The following is an 18,029-nucleotide window of genomic DNA, read 5'->3' as shown; positions in this document are numbered from 1 at the left end:
CCCCCCACCTCCCCCTCCCCCGCAACCACCACCAACCTGGTTCTGCATCAGAATTACCTGGAGTGTATTTTCCAAAACACACTTTTCCTAGAGAGAGGCTGACTCGGAGGTGTAAGGTGAGGCTCAAGTAGGTGTATTGGGAAAAATCTGGTGGTTCAGATGTTCTGCCAACTTTAGGAACCACTGACTTAAACAAATACTTTCTTTTCATGGATGAGGAAACTGAGGCTCAAGAAAAAGAAGGGACTTGCCCAGAATCCTACTCTTGGGATCCAACTTGAGGCTGGAACCCAAGACTCTGAATTCTTCCTTAGAGATATCAGTTCTGAGTAATGCCAAGAGGTGAGAATGGAGTCCAAATGCCTGTGTGCTCTGAGCCATGACTTTTGGAGGAAGAAACCCCCAAAGAAGGCTTCCCCAGGGAAGGCAGCATGAGGGCCATCTGAGTGCAGCTAGAGGGCAGGTACCTCTGGATTGGGACTGAGTAATGCTGAGAGCTTCGGTTCCAGGGACCTGGTGTGTGTGTGGAGTAAGCATGTAATCATAAGTGTGTGGGTGCATGTGTGCGTGGGTGCATGTGTGCGTGGGTGCGTGTGTGTGTATAAGGGCTTCCAGAGTGCTTCTTGGGCAGGTCCTGGCTGTCCCTCTGGCTGTCTCCTGCTGCTGGCACCCAAGTGAATGCAGAGTTAGAGATTAGGGGACTAGGAAGCATCTGGCTTAGTTTGACAGCATGCACATGGTTAATGAAGTCAGAATATTTTAAAAAGCTGTGACCTCACCTCCTCATATCATTGCAGGAAGGAGGTGACAGTCAAGGAAGTGAGAAAGGTCCTGGGGGAACAGGATAGGACAACAGAAAATGAGGGGGAACAACAGGTCCTCCTTCATCCCTCCCCTTGACCCCAGAGCTCTACCTGAGTCCCAGAGGGGTGAGGATCCCAGACTCTTAGAGACGTCGGATCAGGGCTCCAGGGTCTCCTCAGCACCCTGCATGTGACTGGGCAGGGGGCAAAGGTCAAAGCCAGGCCTTGGCCCTCTGAGATTAGAACTCAGCTCTTCGAAACCCAGCTGGAATGATCCAGTTATCAGAAGAAACTCTAGCAAGTTAGTCTTGGAGGTTGGCTCTGGGTAAAAATGGAAAATTGCCCATACACCTAATGCCCCCAAATCTCAGCCAACCCCCGCCCCTACTCCAAGCCCTTCCCTGCCCTATAGTTTAAGATTTTGACTACCTGGACCTGCCTGAAATTGGCCTGAAACCCAGAAAGGGGAGCTTGCTGGCTTGCATTACCCTAAGGGAAGAATGTGGTTCTCAGATAACTTACATTCACTTTATGGTCCACTCTAACTGCATGACTTTTATATATACATGTGAGATAGATATGTGTGTGTGTGTGTGTGTGTGTGTGTGTGTGTGTGTGTATACATATATATATACACACACATATATACACACACATATATATACATATGAGATCATATCCATTCTCCTGCATGTGTGTATACATATATACACACATGCATATATACACACACATATATATACATGATATATATATATCTCATATGTGTATATATATATATCATATTCATATACATCTTATAGTCTTGCTGAGGGGCATCCTAATAGAGATATTTTACCTCCTTTAGTCAAAACCTCCTCTGGCCCACTGCCCCTTGACTCCAAGGCGGTGCGAAAGGGTCCTGAACAGAACTCTAGCTAGTTTATTTATAATTCTCTTTCTATCTAAAGGAACTGACAGTTCTCCAAGTCAAAGTGGAAGGTCTGTGTCCATATATCTCCACATGTACAGCTGCATAAAGTTGGGCTCAAAGAGGCCAGGGCACTTGGCAAAAATTACCCCAGGAGACAGGCTCAGAAAATGGCTCTTCCTCGATCTGCCTTTATAGGAAAAGTAAGAATGTAACAAATTAGGAGGAATGGGATGGCCACGAGACTAAAACCAGTGAGAATCTGGAGAGAGAGATGGAGAGCACTCAGATCTCCCCCACCCCTATCCCTGCCTCTACTGGGCACCTGCCAGAGGGACCCAGCCCTGCCCACCTTTGCCAGGTCCTCTTCTCTGATGACCCTAAACCGGAAAGTCCCCTAATTCTAAACCGGACTAGAGGGAGCCTAGGGCTCCTCCAGCCCTCAGCTCCGGAGGAAGTCAGGGGTCTTAGTGTTTTCCACACAGTCACCAACGAATGCCAGAAACACCAAGCAGGGAGGGGACAGGACAACCGTAGTCTTAGCGGCAGCTTTTCGTAGCACCAGCTCCTCCCTGAAGGCTCACCACAGTCTTGGTTGGGGTGAGCATACAGAAACTGAGGTGATAGATGTCAGTGAGGCTGAGCAGAGGAGGAGCGAGGGCCAGAGGGCAGAGAAGGATGCAGGAACGAAGAGAAACTGAAGGAAGGAGCACATCCAAGAGGCAGAGAAGAGCAGAAGGGCAGTGTCCCAGGGGACAGGAGGAGCAGACAAACCTGCTGCCCTTGATCAGAGAGGTGGGTGCCGGGAGGAGCCCCTGAAAGGTAGTATGAGGCAGTGACTGTGGCTCTCCGCTCCAGGGACAGGGCAAGGGTGCAGGAACACCGCCACTTCTAGACACAACCTAGGGCAACACACTCACCCACTTCCGATCATCCAAACGGTTACTTATGAGCAAGGACAGCGTATGGATGGGGGAAAATAAGGCTCTGAACTCATCCAAATCCTCGTAGCCTCCTGTCTTTGCCGCCCCCCATCGCCACAGGCAGCAAGCATGAAGGCCAGGTATGGCGTGCCATGCACAGCCCCCCACCAGCCCTCGCTGCTATGATGGGCTGGTCTTCAGTCCCTTTCCAGCCTCAGTTTTCCAAAGATAGCATCAGCGATTGGGTACAGTCACTCAATGACTAGGCCTTGGCAGCTCCCAGCAGCATAGAAATCCTGGAGGCCTGGCCCCTCTGGCCAGCTCTGCCCTCTCCCTGTTCCCTGTCATGCCGGATCTCTGCAGTGCCAAGAGAATGAGGAGATAGTCTGACCTTGGGGGCAGTTTCTCGGGCTGCTGTCCAAGGAGGCTTCCTGGCTAGGTCCCAGTGCCCATGCCTTGCCATGCTCTGGGCTGACAAGAGTGCCAGGCTCTGGCCTGGGAGGCAGGCTTACAGCGCTGTGAGCCCAGGAGTAAGTCACAGAGGCAGGTGGGTGGCCTCTCTTTGGTGTGGATGTCTCCCTAGGGGCCCAGTACAGCAGCTGGCAGATGGCTGCCTGGTGCCTGGGAGTCCGGGAATCTGATCCAGGAGATTCCTGCTCCTAGGGAGGAACGTGGCGGGGAGGACGGGTCAGCTCAGCTGTACCCCAGCACTGATGGTTGTGAGGAAGCACCAAGCGAAGCGAGCAGTAAATAGGGAGTTGGGGGAAAATGATTCTAGTGGATCCCAAAGTAGCAATACTCCTGCCAGCCAGCCTCCACCCTCCCACTTTTACGTACACATTCTTTCATTCACTCAATCAACAACATCCGGGACAGGGCTAGCCGCTGGCAAATGAGGCAGACCCAAACCTGGGCAGCTCTGCCTTCTGATTTGCATGTTTACCTGAGGCCCCTGCCCCTTAGGATCTTGCTCTTTGGACCTGATACCCACCAACAGCTTGAGTTGAGGGACATGGGACCACCAGTACCAGGGAGAGGGGGTTCACAGTGTGTCCACCAACCTATGGGGACAGGGGAGGAAGACCCTAGAGTGGAATAAGAACAGTGAGGCAAATGGCAGGGTCTGCTCTGCACAAGAAGGTGGAGAGGGTGGTGGGAGAGGCGTGTTCTGTCCCCACTCTGCCATCTCTCTCACTCTCCAGACCCCAGACCACTGCCCTTCCTGCTCCCCTGTCCCAGCACCTCTGCCTTGGCACCCTGTGCCCCTTCCGGGCCTAGAGCAGTAGCCTGGCCTTCGCTCTAGCGTCCCCAGTCCCAGACAAGTCCCTTCCCCTCTCCAAGCTGTTGCGTGTTGAGAGTTCCAGGATCCCTGCTCCATGTCCCTTCCCAGCCCCAGCAAGTCCATTTCTCAGAACCTCAGGCTCCTATCTGCAGGACAGGGGTCTCTGCCTCTCCACAAGGACCCACTGGGCTCTACCATGGAGACTGAGGCCTAAGGTGCCAACTGGCTCAGTGCCCAGCACTTAATGTGTTCTCAACGATGAGATCCTTCCCGTGTCAAGGGCGCAGGGCAGCTTTGTGGGATGGGAATATGGGAGCTGAACCCAGGGCCAGCCAGAGCTTCATGGGGTAGAATGCCCAACTTTACCTCCCCATTTAATCCACTCCCATCTGCTCAGCTTTAATTACAGCAGAAGCAAACCTCAAGGTTAAACCCTGAGCTGAGGGCCGAGCATGGCCTTGGACCCAATGCTACATTATCTCCTAATGAGCAGCTTAGCTGCTCTCCCCACCTCTGCCCTGTGGGTGGGGCAACTGCTGGGCAGCATCACCAACCCTCTGCCCAATAGCTCTGGTCTCTATCCAGGCCTCCTCACCCTGCAGCTGCCCTTAATCTGACCTTAACCCAGCCCCCTCCCTAGCTTCCCCAGGCTGGCTCCTGTAGGAGAGGACCCATTCAGAGATCCCCCTTCCCGCCAATGGTGTCTGCAGCCTCCAGCTTCCGCTGCCTGGTGGACGTGGTGCCTGTGAAGAATGAGGATGGGGCTGTCATCATGTTCATCCTCAACTTTGAAGATCTGGCCCAGCTCCTGGCTAAGAGCGGGAGCCGCAGCCTGTCCCAGCGTTTGCTGTCCCAGAGCTTCCTGGGCTCCGGTGAGGCAGGGTGCAAGTGGCGGTGGGAGGGGTGAAGTGGGGGTACCAGGTGGAGCACCTGGTCCCAGGCCCTGGCTGCTCTGACCTTGGCCCTGGTTTCAGAGGGTTCTCATGGCAGGCCAGGTGCACAGGGGCCTGGCACAGGCAGGGTCAAGTACAGAACCATCAGCCAGATTCCGCGGTTCACGCTCAACTTTGTGGAGTTCAACCTGGAGAAGCACCGCTCGGGCTCCACCACGGAAATTGAGATCATCGCGCCTCACAAGGTGGTGGAGCGAACCCAGAATGTCACCGAGAAGGTCACCCAGGTGCGGCCTGCAGGGCAGGGCAGGTGGGGTTGTGCCGGGACTTGAGGGTCACTCCTCAGGCCCTGGGCCCAGGTTAGCAGAGGGAGCCAGCATGTCCATCCTCTAGTGTCTAGTCTGAGCCCCAGGCCTCCTGTCCTGCTCGAGTCTGATTCTTTGGACCTAAAGGCATACCCTAAGCCCACCAATCCGATGCCCAGCTCCTGGAGCCAGGGGAGGTTGTGTCTGCAGAGCCTGTGCCTAGTGCCACATTCTAGGCCTGGAGGACCCTGGGAGTGAAGGGAGCTAGGAGCGGGTGGACACACGCACATCACCATGGGGGCCTGTCTAAGGCTTTGCCAGTTCACAGAGGAAAAGAAGCAGAGAGAGGAGGTGTCAGAGCCATATTGAAGGGAGGAGAGGGAGGAGGGATGGAGGGAGGCCCCAGCCCTGCTGCTGCCCCTTGCCTTTGAGGTGACAGCCACCACCACCACCAACAGGATCCTCTTATAGTCCAGGCAGAGGGAAGGCAGCACTAGTATCTTCGGCTCTCTTTGAGCAGCGTCCTAGGATCAGGCCCTGAATGCCTCCCTCCCCCTCAGCCTCTACTCGGCCAGCCCAAGGCAAACCTCCCTAGGTTCTCTGTTTCAGCTGACCCAACTGTCCTCACCTGACCACTTCAGAAGGAAATGCAAAGAGCCTGCCCAAAGTTCAGGTGATCAAGGTCCTGCCACTAACTCTCTGCGTGACCTTGGGCAAGGAATCTTCTCCCCTTTCTGGGCCCCAGGCTGTCATCTGGAGGGCAGAACAGAATGACATGGTCTCCGAGGACTCATTAGACATTGAGTAACGCCAGCCCCAGGAGGCATCGAGGGGGTGTCTAGGCCAGGGCTGAGCAAGGAAGTGCGGAGCACGGAAGGGGGCCTATTCCAGCTTCCCCTGGGGCTTGGCCTTCATGGGGGGAGAGGGGGCAGTTCTTTTTCTCCCCTGCTCCTTTTTCACCTGAAGCACAGTCTGCGCTGGAATAGATGGAGTGGAAAGTCCCTACGACCTAGCCCCTCACCAAGCACAAGAACCCTAGGGAAGAAAGCACCCCAGGCGGCAGGGCCGGGCCCTCGGAGGTCAGGCAGGACGGCTCAATGGCCTGACCCTGGGAAGTCCACCTAGTTGCTCACCCCAGGGCTCTCAAGTTGGCTGCAGGGGTGGTGGGGCTGTTGTACTGGAGTTGCCCACGAAGACAGACAGGAGCAGACCATCCTGCTCCCCACCCCAGCTCGTCTTGGCTTTACTAGCCCGCCTGATGTGGGCCCTAAGGTGGGGAGGTGCCTGCTAGAGCTTAGGGGAGGGGGCCACCATGGGCCCAGAGGAAGGAAGTCATGCCAGCCCCAACCAGAATTTTCCAGCCGAGAGGGCTGTGATCCCACAGATGAGTTCCTACATTGTGAGGGCCCTGAAGCTCCAGGTGACACTAAGAAGGGTTGGCTGTGCCAGGAAAGGCTCTTCTTGTTGGCTCTAGAGGCAGTGGGAGACTTTGGAGGTCTGCGTGGTGGGGAAAAGGCACCCCTGTCTGGGGGCCCTGAGGAAGTGGACACTCTCCTCTCACCGCCCCCCCTCGCCAGTTCCTGCTGCCTCCCTCCCACTCCCAGTGCTTTGCTGTTTCGTTTTGGCCTGGTCCCGAGCAGCCCTGGAATGAGAGGGAGTGGCTATGATGGTCCAAGCTTTCGTGCTCATTCAGTCCACTTTAGTTGAGCCTCCGTGTGGGCTAAGTGCTGGGCATATAAGGTGGGCATGCCGGACAAGGGGACTGTGGCCTATGGTCCAGTGGGAAATAACTGCGTGGTCAGAAGTGTTCACGGGAACAGGGGGAACATGGATAGAGAGGGTCTAAGCTTGTGCGGGGCCAGAGGACACTTCCTGGGGAAGCAAAATAGGAGCCGAGACCTGAAGGCTGAGCAGGAAGGAGGTCACTGCAGAGTGGGGACACTGTGGCCTATCCTGTGGGTTAGGATGGCAGGTCGGGGACCCTCTGATCGAAAAGAGCCCTTTGGTGACTCTTCCTTATTGTGACCTCATCTGGTTTGCAAAATCAGAACATTACATCGCAGATTTTCTTAAACCAGGACCATCTACCAGGCCCTATCCAGTGGAGGTAGTGGGGTTAATGGAGTACCCCTCAGGCTTCACCCCTGTTGGGGCAGTGTCTGACATAGGATGAGCGGAAGGAGGAATTATCATGTAGAGCAGTATGTGCCATCCAGATAGATGCACCATCTCATTTAATCACAGTAAGCCCATGGAGTTTGCTGTGCTTTGTTATCTCATTCTGCCCATGAGGAAACAGAGACTCATAGAGGTTATAAAACTTGCCCAAGATAGACATAACAATGTCAGATCTGGGATCGACCTGGGAAGTATGGTTTCAAAACTCATATCCTTGCAGATGCCCCAGCCATTTTTTATACTGGGCAGCTGGGTAGAACCTGAGTGTGTTGGGCTAGGCGCTTCTGATCCTATGATGCCAGAGAGTCAGAGGCAGGATAGGAGGGGGCTCGGCTGAATGTAATGATCAACCCCCCTTGGATATGTGCAAAATAGTCAAGGCTCCCTGGTACCCAGGACCAGATTAGTTACACACCCAAATTTGACTCTTTCCATGGAAGGCTCTGAGAGTTGGCCCCAGGGAGGTCTTCATTGGTCCAGGCCTCACAGGGCCTGCCCAGGCCTCATCCCTACATCTTCACCCCTCCCAGACCCGTCTAACCAGTGGTGGCCATCCCACTGACCACCCTATGGCTCCCACCCCAGGTCCTGTCCTTGGGTGCAGATGTGCTGCCAGAGTACAAGCTGCAGGCGCCGCGCATTCACCGTGGGACCCTCCTGCACTACAGCCCCTTCAAGGCCGTGTGGGACTGGCTCATCCTGCTGCTGGTCATCTACACGGCTGTCTTCACGCCCTACTCGGCCGCCTTCCTGCTCAGCCACCAGGATGAGTCTCGGCGTGGAGACTGTAGCTACACCTGCAGTCCACTCACCGTGGTGGACCTCATCGTGGACATCATGTTTGTCGTGGACATTGTCATCAACTTCCGCACCACCTACGTCAACACCAATGACGAGGTGGTCAGCCACCCCCGCCGCATTGCCGTCCACTACTTCAAGGGCTGGTTCCTCATTGACATGGTGGCCGCCATCCCCTTCGACTTGCTCATCTTCCGCACCGGCTCTGATGAGGTGAGCAAACCCCATCTAGGTCAGCTCCTGCAGCTGTCCCCTGCGCCCTAGCTCTGGAACCTCCCTGGCCTCACAGTCCTGGGTACAGAGAACACCTGGCATTGGGCACCTCCTCCAAAGCAAGTGGAGGTGAAAAGGGGGCCACTCAGACATATGATATCTCCCAGCCCTGGAGAAGGACCAACTAAGGCTGTGCCCAAGGCCTAGGTACCCTTCCTGTGCTCCAGAACTCAGCGTCTTCTGGGACGGATGTTCCCACAGTCCCAGCCCCTCATGCTGACTTCTAAACCACACTTACCCTGGAGTTAGAAAGGGAATCTGCAAGCTGCTCCCTCGATGCAGCCTGAACCCCTTCTCACCCCCCAGCCCCTCCGCTGTGCCCACTCCACTTCCCTTAGCTGGTGTGAGGCTATTTTCTTGCTCTTCTTGCAGCTTCTAGTCTCACTATGTCCTTTTGCCCCCACCTCTTTGGGATCAGCTTTCCACTCCAGTCAACTCTGTCTTCTGTGTTCCAGTCACTCCCCCAGTCACCCCAGCCTGTCCAGCAGGGGCTGGCCCTCATGACTCCCTTCTCCCATGCTTACCCACTCCCAGAAAATCTACCCCCAAGTTCTCTCCCCTCTTCTCCACCCCCACTGCCCCTGCCCGAGCAGCCTTCTTACCCACCTCTGCCTCAGCCCTACAGCTGCCGGCCTCAACCACCTCCACACAGAAGTGAGTTTCGGATCACTTATCCGACCCTGTTACCTTCGATGGCTCCCCGATGGCTTGGAATAAAGGCCAAGCTCCTTATGGACCCTGAGGCCCACGAGAGCAGCCCCTGCCCACTTTTCAGGATCATTTCTCACTACTTTGCCATCTTCTTTCCTGTGCTCCGGGCTGCAGCTCCGCACTTGGTTTCTCACGTGGATTGTGCCATTTCTTACAGTCCAAGCATTTGCTCATGCTGCTCCCTGAACCTCGAATGCCTTTTCTCTCTCTCTCCTGTCTGCCTGGAGGCCCAGCTTCATCTCCCAAGACTCAGCTTATTTGTCACCTTCTCTACAAAGTTTCCCCGCCCTGCCCCTGCAGACTTCACCTCCCCTTCCCCTGCACTCTCTTTAGATTTCTGTCCTAGTAACCATAACACTGTTGAGATTTAGGCTGAGAGCTTCTTAAGGTTCCACACCGTGCCGCACTCGCAAAAGCCTGGCCAGAGTAGGTTCTCCATGAGTGTTGGTTGAATGACTGTGTGTTCAACGCAGTGCGTTTGTTGAATGACTATGCACGAGTGAACAAATGTGGTCCTGAGCACAACCTTTCAAGGGCTGCTGACCCCTAGCCCTGTGGCCCCCTCTCTGCCCCTCCAGACCACGACCCTGATCGGGCTGCTGAAGACGGCGCGGCTGCTGCGGCTGGTGCGCGTGGCCCGGAAGCTGGACCGCTACTCTGAGTACGGGGCGGCCGTGCTCTTCCTGCTCATGTGCACCTTCGCGCTCATCGCGCACTGGCTGGCCTGCATCTGGTACGCCATCGGCAACGTGGAACGGCCTTACCTGGAGCCCAAGATCGGCTGGCTGGACAGCCTGGGTGCGCAGCTCGGCAAGCGCTACAATGGCAGTGACCCGGCCTCGGGCCCCTCCGTGCAGGACAAGTATGTCACCGCCCTCTACTTCACCTTCAGCAGCCTCACCAGCGTGGGCTTTGGCAACGTGTCTCCCAACACCAATTCAGAGAAGGTCTTCTCTATCTGCGTCATGCTCATCGGCTGTGAGTGCCACCTCATGACCCAGGCCTTACCCATAGAATTCGGTTTTTAGTTTTGTAATGAGACATGACATAACACAGTAACAACGTGTGTGATAGACAGGTCTTAAGCATACAGCACAATGAAATATTGCATTGTGTACACCAACTATACACAGACTTTAACCCCCTTGCTCTGTGCCAGTCACCAGGACCAGCTACATCATTTGCAGGGCCCAGTGCAAAATAGAAATGGGGAGCCCTGTGTTTAAAAAGTATTAAGAATTTCAAGTTGGTGACAGCAGAAAATTAAATGAAGCATGGGGCCCTTCTTAGCCTAGGTGCCACATCCACGAAGCCACCCTGCCAGGCACTTTTCTAAGTGCTTATGGAAGCCCCACATTCTGTTTTCGCCATTCCCATGAGGGCCATATTATGAGCCCAGTTTACAGACCAAGAAACAGAAAGTCCTAACTTGCCAGGAGCTGCACAGAGACCCAATTCCAGCCCAGGGCTGTGTGTGGTCTCGGGCTCTGCACTGAGCTGCCTGCACCCCAAGACACCTGGTCTAGGAACACAAGAGGCAGTGGAATTTCACACGTAGATTAAGTTGTCATGTTCAGAGTATTTAGAGATGTGAAAACCCAGAAAAGCAAAAACAAAAAGAAAAAAAAAATTGGTGAAAACAGTAGACCAAGAGTTTTCCCTTTATTATGTGTTTACAACTGAAAGAGAAAACAAACCTGAACTAAAAAATTCCATTGCCCTAGTTCTTTCTTCTCAGGAGTTTGGATTCTGGGTCCAGAAAGATGCCAAAAGGCACAGGAAGGAGGGAGGAGGGCAGGAAGCCCAGGGGCCTCTGTCCCCCAGGTGCCCCGGTGCTGTCTTGGGCAATTCTGACTTTGCTCTGACCAGAGAAGTCTCTGACCATGGGGCTCCCAGGAAGAGGGAGGCTTGGATCAGGCCCTCGGGAGGCGTGGCCTGGTGTGGATGCGGAGGAGCTCACTCCCTGCACCCCGGCTCCCCTGCTCCAGCCCTCATGTACGCCAGCATCTTCGGCAACGTATCTGCCATCATCCAGCGCCTGTACTCAGGCACCGCGCGCTACCATACGCAGATGCTGCGTGTCAAGGAGTTCATCCGCTTCCACCAGATCCCCAACCCGCTGCGGCAGCGCCTGGAAGAGTACTTCCAGCACGCCTGGTCCTACACCAACGGCATCGATATGAACGCGGTGAGCCCCCGCTTCCCTGCCTGGGATGGGACGGGCAACCCAGCTCAAGTCCCAGCTCTGGCTAATGCCCGGGCGGAGGCCAAGGTCCCACCGGCACGGGTCACCCCCAGAGGTCTCCCCACCCGCTTCCCCAGCTCCATCCGCCTCGCCTCACAGGTGCTGAAGGGCTTCCCGGAGTGCCTGCAAGCCGACATCTGCATGCACCTGCACCGTGCGCTGCTGCAGCACTGCCCAGCCTTCCGCGGGGCCAGCAAGGGCTGCCTGCGCGCCCTCGCCGTCAAGTTCAAGACGACGCACGCACCGCCGGGGGACACGCTGGTGCACCTCGGCGACGTGCTTTCCACGCTCTACTTCATCTCCCGAGGCTCCATCGAGATCCTGCGCGATGACGTGGTCGTGGCTATCCTAGGTGGGTCGGGCGGGGAGGGTGAGGTAATGGGACTGGAGATGTCCTGTCCTCATCACTTCATTCTTAATGATGAGGGTGGCACCTTTTATGACCTGCATATATGTGCTGAGCGTGTGCCACAGAGAGCTTTATTCCCAGCTCACTGAATCCTTAAAACAAACCTCTGCCATGGGTCCATTTTCCTGATTGGGAAGTTGAAGCTCAGAAAGGTCATGCTGGTAAGTGGCCAAGCAGAGGTTCCAGGGTAACGGGTCTGACTCAGAAGTCCAGGCAGGCTTCTATCTTCCTCCACTCTGGAGGAGCACAGGATCAGAGGGCAAGGGTTTGTCTTGGGTGGAAGGGAGTCTTCAGTATAGCTGCAGAGACAACTGGACCCTGGAGGAAGGATATGAGCACTGGGTAGGGGACAGATGTGGGGCACGTGCAGCCTCTGCCACTTACCAGCTGTGCGAGTGTGACCTTGGGCAGGTCATTTCTCCTCTCTGAGCCTCACAGGGCTCTCTCCTCATCTTCCTTGCCTTCCTCCCGACTTTAGCCCACCACAAGTCCCTGACTAGAATGCCAGCCTTGCCCTCCCTTGGTCTCCATAGCCAGGTTCTCCTCCAACCCCTCTGGACAGGACCCCTCTGGCTCCTCTGCCAACTCTTTTCCCTCTGGCCTGCTGTCAACTCATGTTCGCCAAGTGTGAGGCTCTGCTCTCCTCTCCTCACCTGGGCCAGCTCCTTTCTCCCAGGGTCTCCGCCTCCACCTATGCCACAAGCACCCCCCAGAAGTCTGTCCCAGCCCCAATCTCTCCTTAGACTAAAATGTTCCATTCCTTCCTGGGCCACCCTTATAATCCATAGGCAGACGAAGCAACATATTTCAGTCTGAAATGATCATCTGCCTTCAAAAGCAGCTCCTTTGGCTGTGAATGATCCATTGCCTGGGCCAGAGACCTTCCTGCCCGCCCCCACCAACGAGGCAGCCACATAGCCCTGACTGTTCTCCTCTCTATCCTACACGTCTCCTTGTCCTGCCTGGGTCCGGCCCTCATTGCGGCCTTCCTGGGCAGGTGTCAGGAGCTCCTTTGCCATGGCCCTGCATCTGGTCTAGCCCCATACACCATCTTCCACCTTCTGCCGGTGACCTGAGATTCATGTTCTACTCAAAATCCTTCAGTGGTTCCCCATGGCCTGCGACACAAATGTGAACCCCTGTGAGCACAGTCCTCCCAGTCTGGCCACCCTAAGTCCTCCCCCAATACTTCAGGCTCACAAACTACTTATCATTCTCTAAACCTGCCTATCTCTGTCACATGTCCATGCCTTTGCCCGTGCTGCCATTCTGCTTGGAGCACCTACCTCGCACCCCTGCCTGGCAGATTCTCGTCATTTTTTGAGCTGAGCTTAAGCACAGGCTCCTCTATGTGACCTTCCCTCATTCCCAGCCTACTTTAGGAGGGCCATCCACATGGGAGGGATAATAATTATTATTAATAATTAAGAAGCCAGTCCAATTTAAGTTTTGGATAGAGACATGAAATCCTCTCATTTTGTCCTGAGTGGAAATGGACATTAGAGCATAATATTCATCTACTAGAAAACCATCACTTTATAATGTTATCCAGATTTCAAGCTCTTAGGTTTCATATGTGACCCTGGAAAGTCCCTTCCCTCTTTAGGCCTCAGTCCCCTCCTCTGTGAATGACCTTTGAGTCTGTTCTCTTGGGCGACATGTCTTCGTCTCCATCTATCATTGTCTGCGTAAACTATTAATGACCCTGTGTGGTATCACCAGGCTGAGGGGGCTGGACTTTCTTTCGAGGAGTGGACATCAAAGCAATCATGGTTCCTGGCACCTCTGCCCTGGGCTCTCTGCCTTACAGCCCTGAGTGCAGCACTAACCACACAGTTTTTTTTCCTGCCCAGATTGCCTTTCCCCTGGGACCCCGTCTTCCACAATTCTCACAATCCGGCCCCCATTTAACTTCCTCTGTAAGCCCCCCTCTTCCCTACTCTCAGTGCCCCTGGTGGAATTAGCCCCACCCTCTTCTATAGCCCCATAGCTCTTGGTTCTCCCCTGTTCTAAGGCTCTACGAATCATTCTACAAACTAGTTACTTGCTTATGTGCCTGTCCCAAGGGGATGTTAGGAGCTCCTTGTGGGAGGGACAGCATCTTATTCCTGTTTACCCTCTATGGCCAGCACAGTGCTTGGCACCAGGAGGGCCCAATACCCTCATCACATGCCCCAGGTATCAGCCCATGTCCACCCTTTTACATCTGTTGCTGCCAATGCCTCGCATCGACCTCTCTGGTGCCTCTCGCTATTTGAGACACTTTCTCAAGCATCACGTCTCCTCCTCTGGACAACCCAGTGGGGTAGGCAAGGCAAATATGGTTGTTATACCCATTTCAGAGATGAGGAACTTGGAGTCTAGAGAGGGGAAGTGACTTCTCTAGGCTTCCTCTGCCAGAGCCATGCTGGTTACCTGGCCCCACAATGGGGAGTAGGAATACAAAGAGACAGAAGCCTCAGGCCCTGCCTGGGGGAGCCGGGTGCTCCTGGACCTGGGTTCCCTGCACCCTTACATCACTGTAGTGGGCTGAGGAGAGGGGAGGAGGTTGAGCAGAGAGCGCTTAGTGTCTCTTACTGCCCACACTCTCTTAGGGTGGGCAGGGGAGGACAGTGCCAAAGCACATAGAAATAGGAGTGGGGATTCTGATAGCTGGTGGTCTTGAGGGGCCTGGAGACAGCGGGAGGACCCACATGATGGAAGGGGGGTGGGAGTCTCTGCAGAGCTTAAAGGACAAGGTAGAAGCATACTCCTCAGCCCCAGCCAGCACATCCAGACTTGTCCCCAGAAATTTATACTGAGCACCAGGCCCAAGCCTGGCAAGATCCCTGAGGTGGGAGAGAGGTCATGGACAAGAGGATTTTAGGGAGGCGCCTCAGAAGAGAGCTTGTAGCCAGACCCTGGAGAGACCCTCGCCCCTCTGGCTGGCAGGAAAGAACGACATCTTTGGGGAGCCCGTTAGCCTCCATGCCCAGCCAGGCAAGTCCAGCGCAGACGTGCGGGCCCTGACTTACTGCGACCTGCACAAGATCCAGCGTGCAGACCTGCTGGAGGTGCTGGACATGTACCCTGCCTTCGCAGACAGCTTCTGGAGTAAGCTGGAAGTCACCTTCAACTTGCGGGACGTGAGTCTGGGCTGGGTGGGCCAGGGCGGGTGGTGGCCCTTGGCCAGCTGGTAACTGGTAATGGCCAGGCAGCCTGCTGAGAGCTTGGCCTGCCTGGGGAACCCATCTGACCATCTCCTTTGCTTTCAACCCCATGCTGTGTCCTCATCAGTATTGATCCAGCGTGCAGACCTGCTGGAGGTGCTGGACATGTACCCTGCCTTCGCAGACAGCTTCTGGAGTAAGCTGGAAGTCACCTTCAACTTGCGGGACGTGAGTCTGGGCTGGGTGGGCCAGGGCGGGTGGTGGCCCTTGGCCAGCTGGTAACTGGTAATGGCCAGGCAGCCTGCTGAGAGCTTGGCCTGCCTGGCCTGGGGAACCCATCTGACCATCTCCTTTGCTTTCAACCCCATGCTGTGTCCTTCACCATAAGTTTTTCTGTATCTTCCAAGGCCAGCAAAATGCTAAGTATGATGATAGCTACCAATTTTCGAGCACCAGCTATGTGCTAAGCACTGGGCTCCTTTTACGTTATCTTATTTAGTCCTCTCCTTGCAAATGGTGTTATTATCCCCTTTTCCCAGATGAGGAAACGGAGGGTTAGCGAGGATAAATAAATTGACCAAAACCATACATCCTCACAGTAAGCCACACAGTCAATGGCGGAGCCAATCTGTGGAGTCAAGTTTGTGCGACTCCATAGCCCAGGCTTTTCCCACTGCTTCGAACCAAGCTGAAAGGGAGGGTGTCTGCTGTCCAGGTGTAAAGAAATGATAAAGCTGTGTCTCCTCTCAAGCTTATCACTCAGTGGAGGAGACTAAACAACTAAGGAACAATAAAGAGCCACACAGTTAAACAATCACGAGAGTCACGGGGATGTGCCGGGAGACCGAATTTCTGTGGAACTCAGGGTTGCCAAGGTGTGGGATGGCCGGTGTAGCCTGAAGCCAAGAAAGGGGATGCATGGAGGAGGGGGCCTGGAATCAGCTAGTGGGAAGGAAAGAGCAGGCACACCTGGGTGGGGCAGCAGTGGCTGAGGCCCTGGCTTTGAGCCCCGCTTCCCCCAACATACTCCCCCAGCCTCAGGAGGAAGGGTTCTGCTGGCCTAGGCCCCACACCCAGGTGGAGGGCGTGGTGCTGAGGCAGGTTTTCGTTGCTAGGGACAGCCTTCACCACCCTGTGCCGTCTGTTCTCCCCCTCCCCAGTCTTTTCCCTTCCCACCTGATCTGTCCAGGAGATATTTTGTAAGGACCCAGTCTTGGGGGGGCCCAACCATTAGGAGCCATCAGGTGGCCTTAGTGCTCACTGGCTGGACACCAGGGCAAAAGGGATGTGATTTCCACAGCCTGGGGCATCTGTAGCCCCTGGGTGCCCCAAGTCTCAAGGTACCAGGAGGGCGGGATACCGAGGGCACTGCTAAAGGCACCTCCTGAATGGATCGGGGATTTCAGATCCAGCCTCCTCAAAGTAGAGTCCCCATTGGCCCATACTGAGGGAGCACCAGGGCATTCAGGAAAGGGAGGACTAGAAGAATAGCTCTTCTGCCTTCTCTCCAAAATCTTGATGCCCAAGGCAGCCTTTCCCAAGACTCCATGGAGTCTGGCATGTGCCCACACCCCTGTCCATCTCCTGTGCTCCAGAGCAGGAGAGAGCCTGCAGGAAGGTACCTGGAGAGTCAGGGAAGAGCCCAGCCCCTTGTCACCACTTTTCTTTTTTACCTAGTTGTCACAAGGGTCTCGGGGGGAGCGGGGAGTAGGGGTGCAAGAGTGAACAAAGAGGCCCTGTCCCAGATTTGGTCCCTGTTACTTGATGCTCTTGTTCCCCACAAGGCAGATGGGGGTCTCCAGTCATCACCCCAACAGGCTCCAGGCCAGGACCACCAGAGCTTCTTCCTCAGTGACAACCATTCAGGTGAGCAAAACCAGCCCCGACCAGTGTCTGCCCTGCCCTAGCCCAAAGCTTCTGCCAGCCTCCTGCCCCTTCTCCATCCTCCCTCTTGCTTCCCCTGGAAGAGGCCTCCCCGGCCTCCGGATGAGTTGGAAAAGGGCTCCCTAGGCTCAGTACTACAGGCCCTTGTGCCCTTCCTTCCCGCTGTATCCTCATACCCAGAGTGAGGGCTAGCCAGGTAACCAATGTGGCCACAAGGCAGAGATACCGGCTAAGCCCCTGGGGTTCCACGTCAAGGCACCAGGGGACCCAGTAGGCTACAGCTTCCTGGCCAGTGAGTCCAGGGCTGCACATCCCCACCCAGCCAGCCCCTCTCCCCAAAGCTGGGACCCCAGTTCCCCTCTCAAGGCTACAGCTTTCTGGGTCTTGGAAGCCAGACCTCTATGGGGGCAGGACCTCATACTCCAGGGCAGCCAGGTAAGGAGATCCACTTCTCCCACCCTGTGTTCCCAAAGCAAGTAGGGGGAGGGGCATGGGCTCAAGTCTGTGGAACCAGCTAGACTAAGCTCAGACTTTCCTTTCCTTCCTGCAGGTGCAGCCCCTTCCCTGAGCCTCTCAGATGCATCTGACCTCTGGCCTGAGTTGCTGCAGCAAGTGCCCCCAAGGCCAAGGTACAGCCCCTCAGACCCTCAGAGAGACCCAGACTGCTGGCCTCGGGAGCTGGGCTCCAGGCTAGAGCAGCTCCAGGCCCAGATGAACAGGTGAGTGCCCTGTAGGACAGGGTTCGATGGCTGCAGGGTGCAGTCCCGGCAGCGGGCTAGGCACGGGTGCCCCCTCCTGGTGACTCAGGGACATCACTGGATGTCCTGTGAGTTTCAGAATAGCCGACCCCATTTAAATATCTCTATGTCCCTAAGTACATTTCCTTGTCCCAACAAACTCCGGAACATGCCAGGGAAGTTTTCTTAGGGGAGGGGCATAACCTCACGCAGAAACAAATTCCATGGGCTCTTGGAAAAGGGGTGTGACCTGTGGAAGGCAGGACTGTGGTGGCAGAACGAGGGCTTAGGGGAAGGATACTCCTGAGTTCAAATTCTGGCTCTGCAACTTACCAGCAAGAGTGTGGGCAAATTATTTAACCACCCTGAGCCTCTGTGTTGCCCTTTTGTGAAATGGAGATAATCAGACTACCCATGACAAAGCTTCTTTATGGGGACCGATGATGTGTGCACACGGTGCCTGGTCACTATTATTATCGAAGTCAGGGCTGTGCTAAGGGGCACTTGGGGAGGGGCTGTGGATTGTAGC

At 55.2% G+C, this 18,029-nt stretch overlaps 1 protein-coding gene across 1 annotated transcript in view; it reads left to right on the top strand.

Annotated features, from left to right (window-relative positions):
- The window catches only part of KCNH6 (potassium voltage-gated channel subfamily H member 6), a 20,918-nt gene that overhangs the window by 1,892 nt on the left and 997 nt on the right, over positions 1–18,029 (top strand). Inside the window, exons 3-11 of the mRNA XM_006912430.1 lie at positions 4,629–4,790; positions 4,893–5,098; positions 7,880–8,305; positions 9,655–10,054; positions 11,065–11,264; positions 11,421–11,673; positions 14,662–14,855; positions 16,664–16,745; positions 17,314–17,482. Coding sequence (XP_006912492.1) covers positions 4,629–4,790; positions 4,893–5,098; positions 7,880–8,305; positions 9,655–10,054; positions 11,065–11,264; positions 11,421–11,673; positions 14,662–14,855; positions 16,664–16,745; positions 17,314–17,482 — 2,092 coding nt within the window. The remainder of the gene's footprint in view (positions 1–4,628; positions 4,791–4,892; positions 5,099–7,879; positions 8,306–9,654; positions 10,055–11,064; positions 11,265–11,420; positions 11,674–14,661; positions 14,856–16,663; positions 16,746–17,313; positions 17,483–18,029) is intronic.

The sequence above is a fragment of the Pteropus alecto genome, unplaced genomic scaffold (assembly GCF_000325575.1).
Source record: "Pteropus alecto unplaced genomic scaffold, ASM32557v1 scaffold134, whole genome shotgun sequence".
In the NCBI taxonomy this organism is placed as follows: Eukaryota; Metazoa; Chordata; class Mammalia; order Chiroptera; family Pteropodidae; genus Pteropus; species Pteropus alecto.
This window is presented reverse-complemented; position numbering and strand designations above follow the sequence as displayed.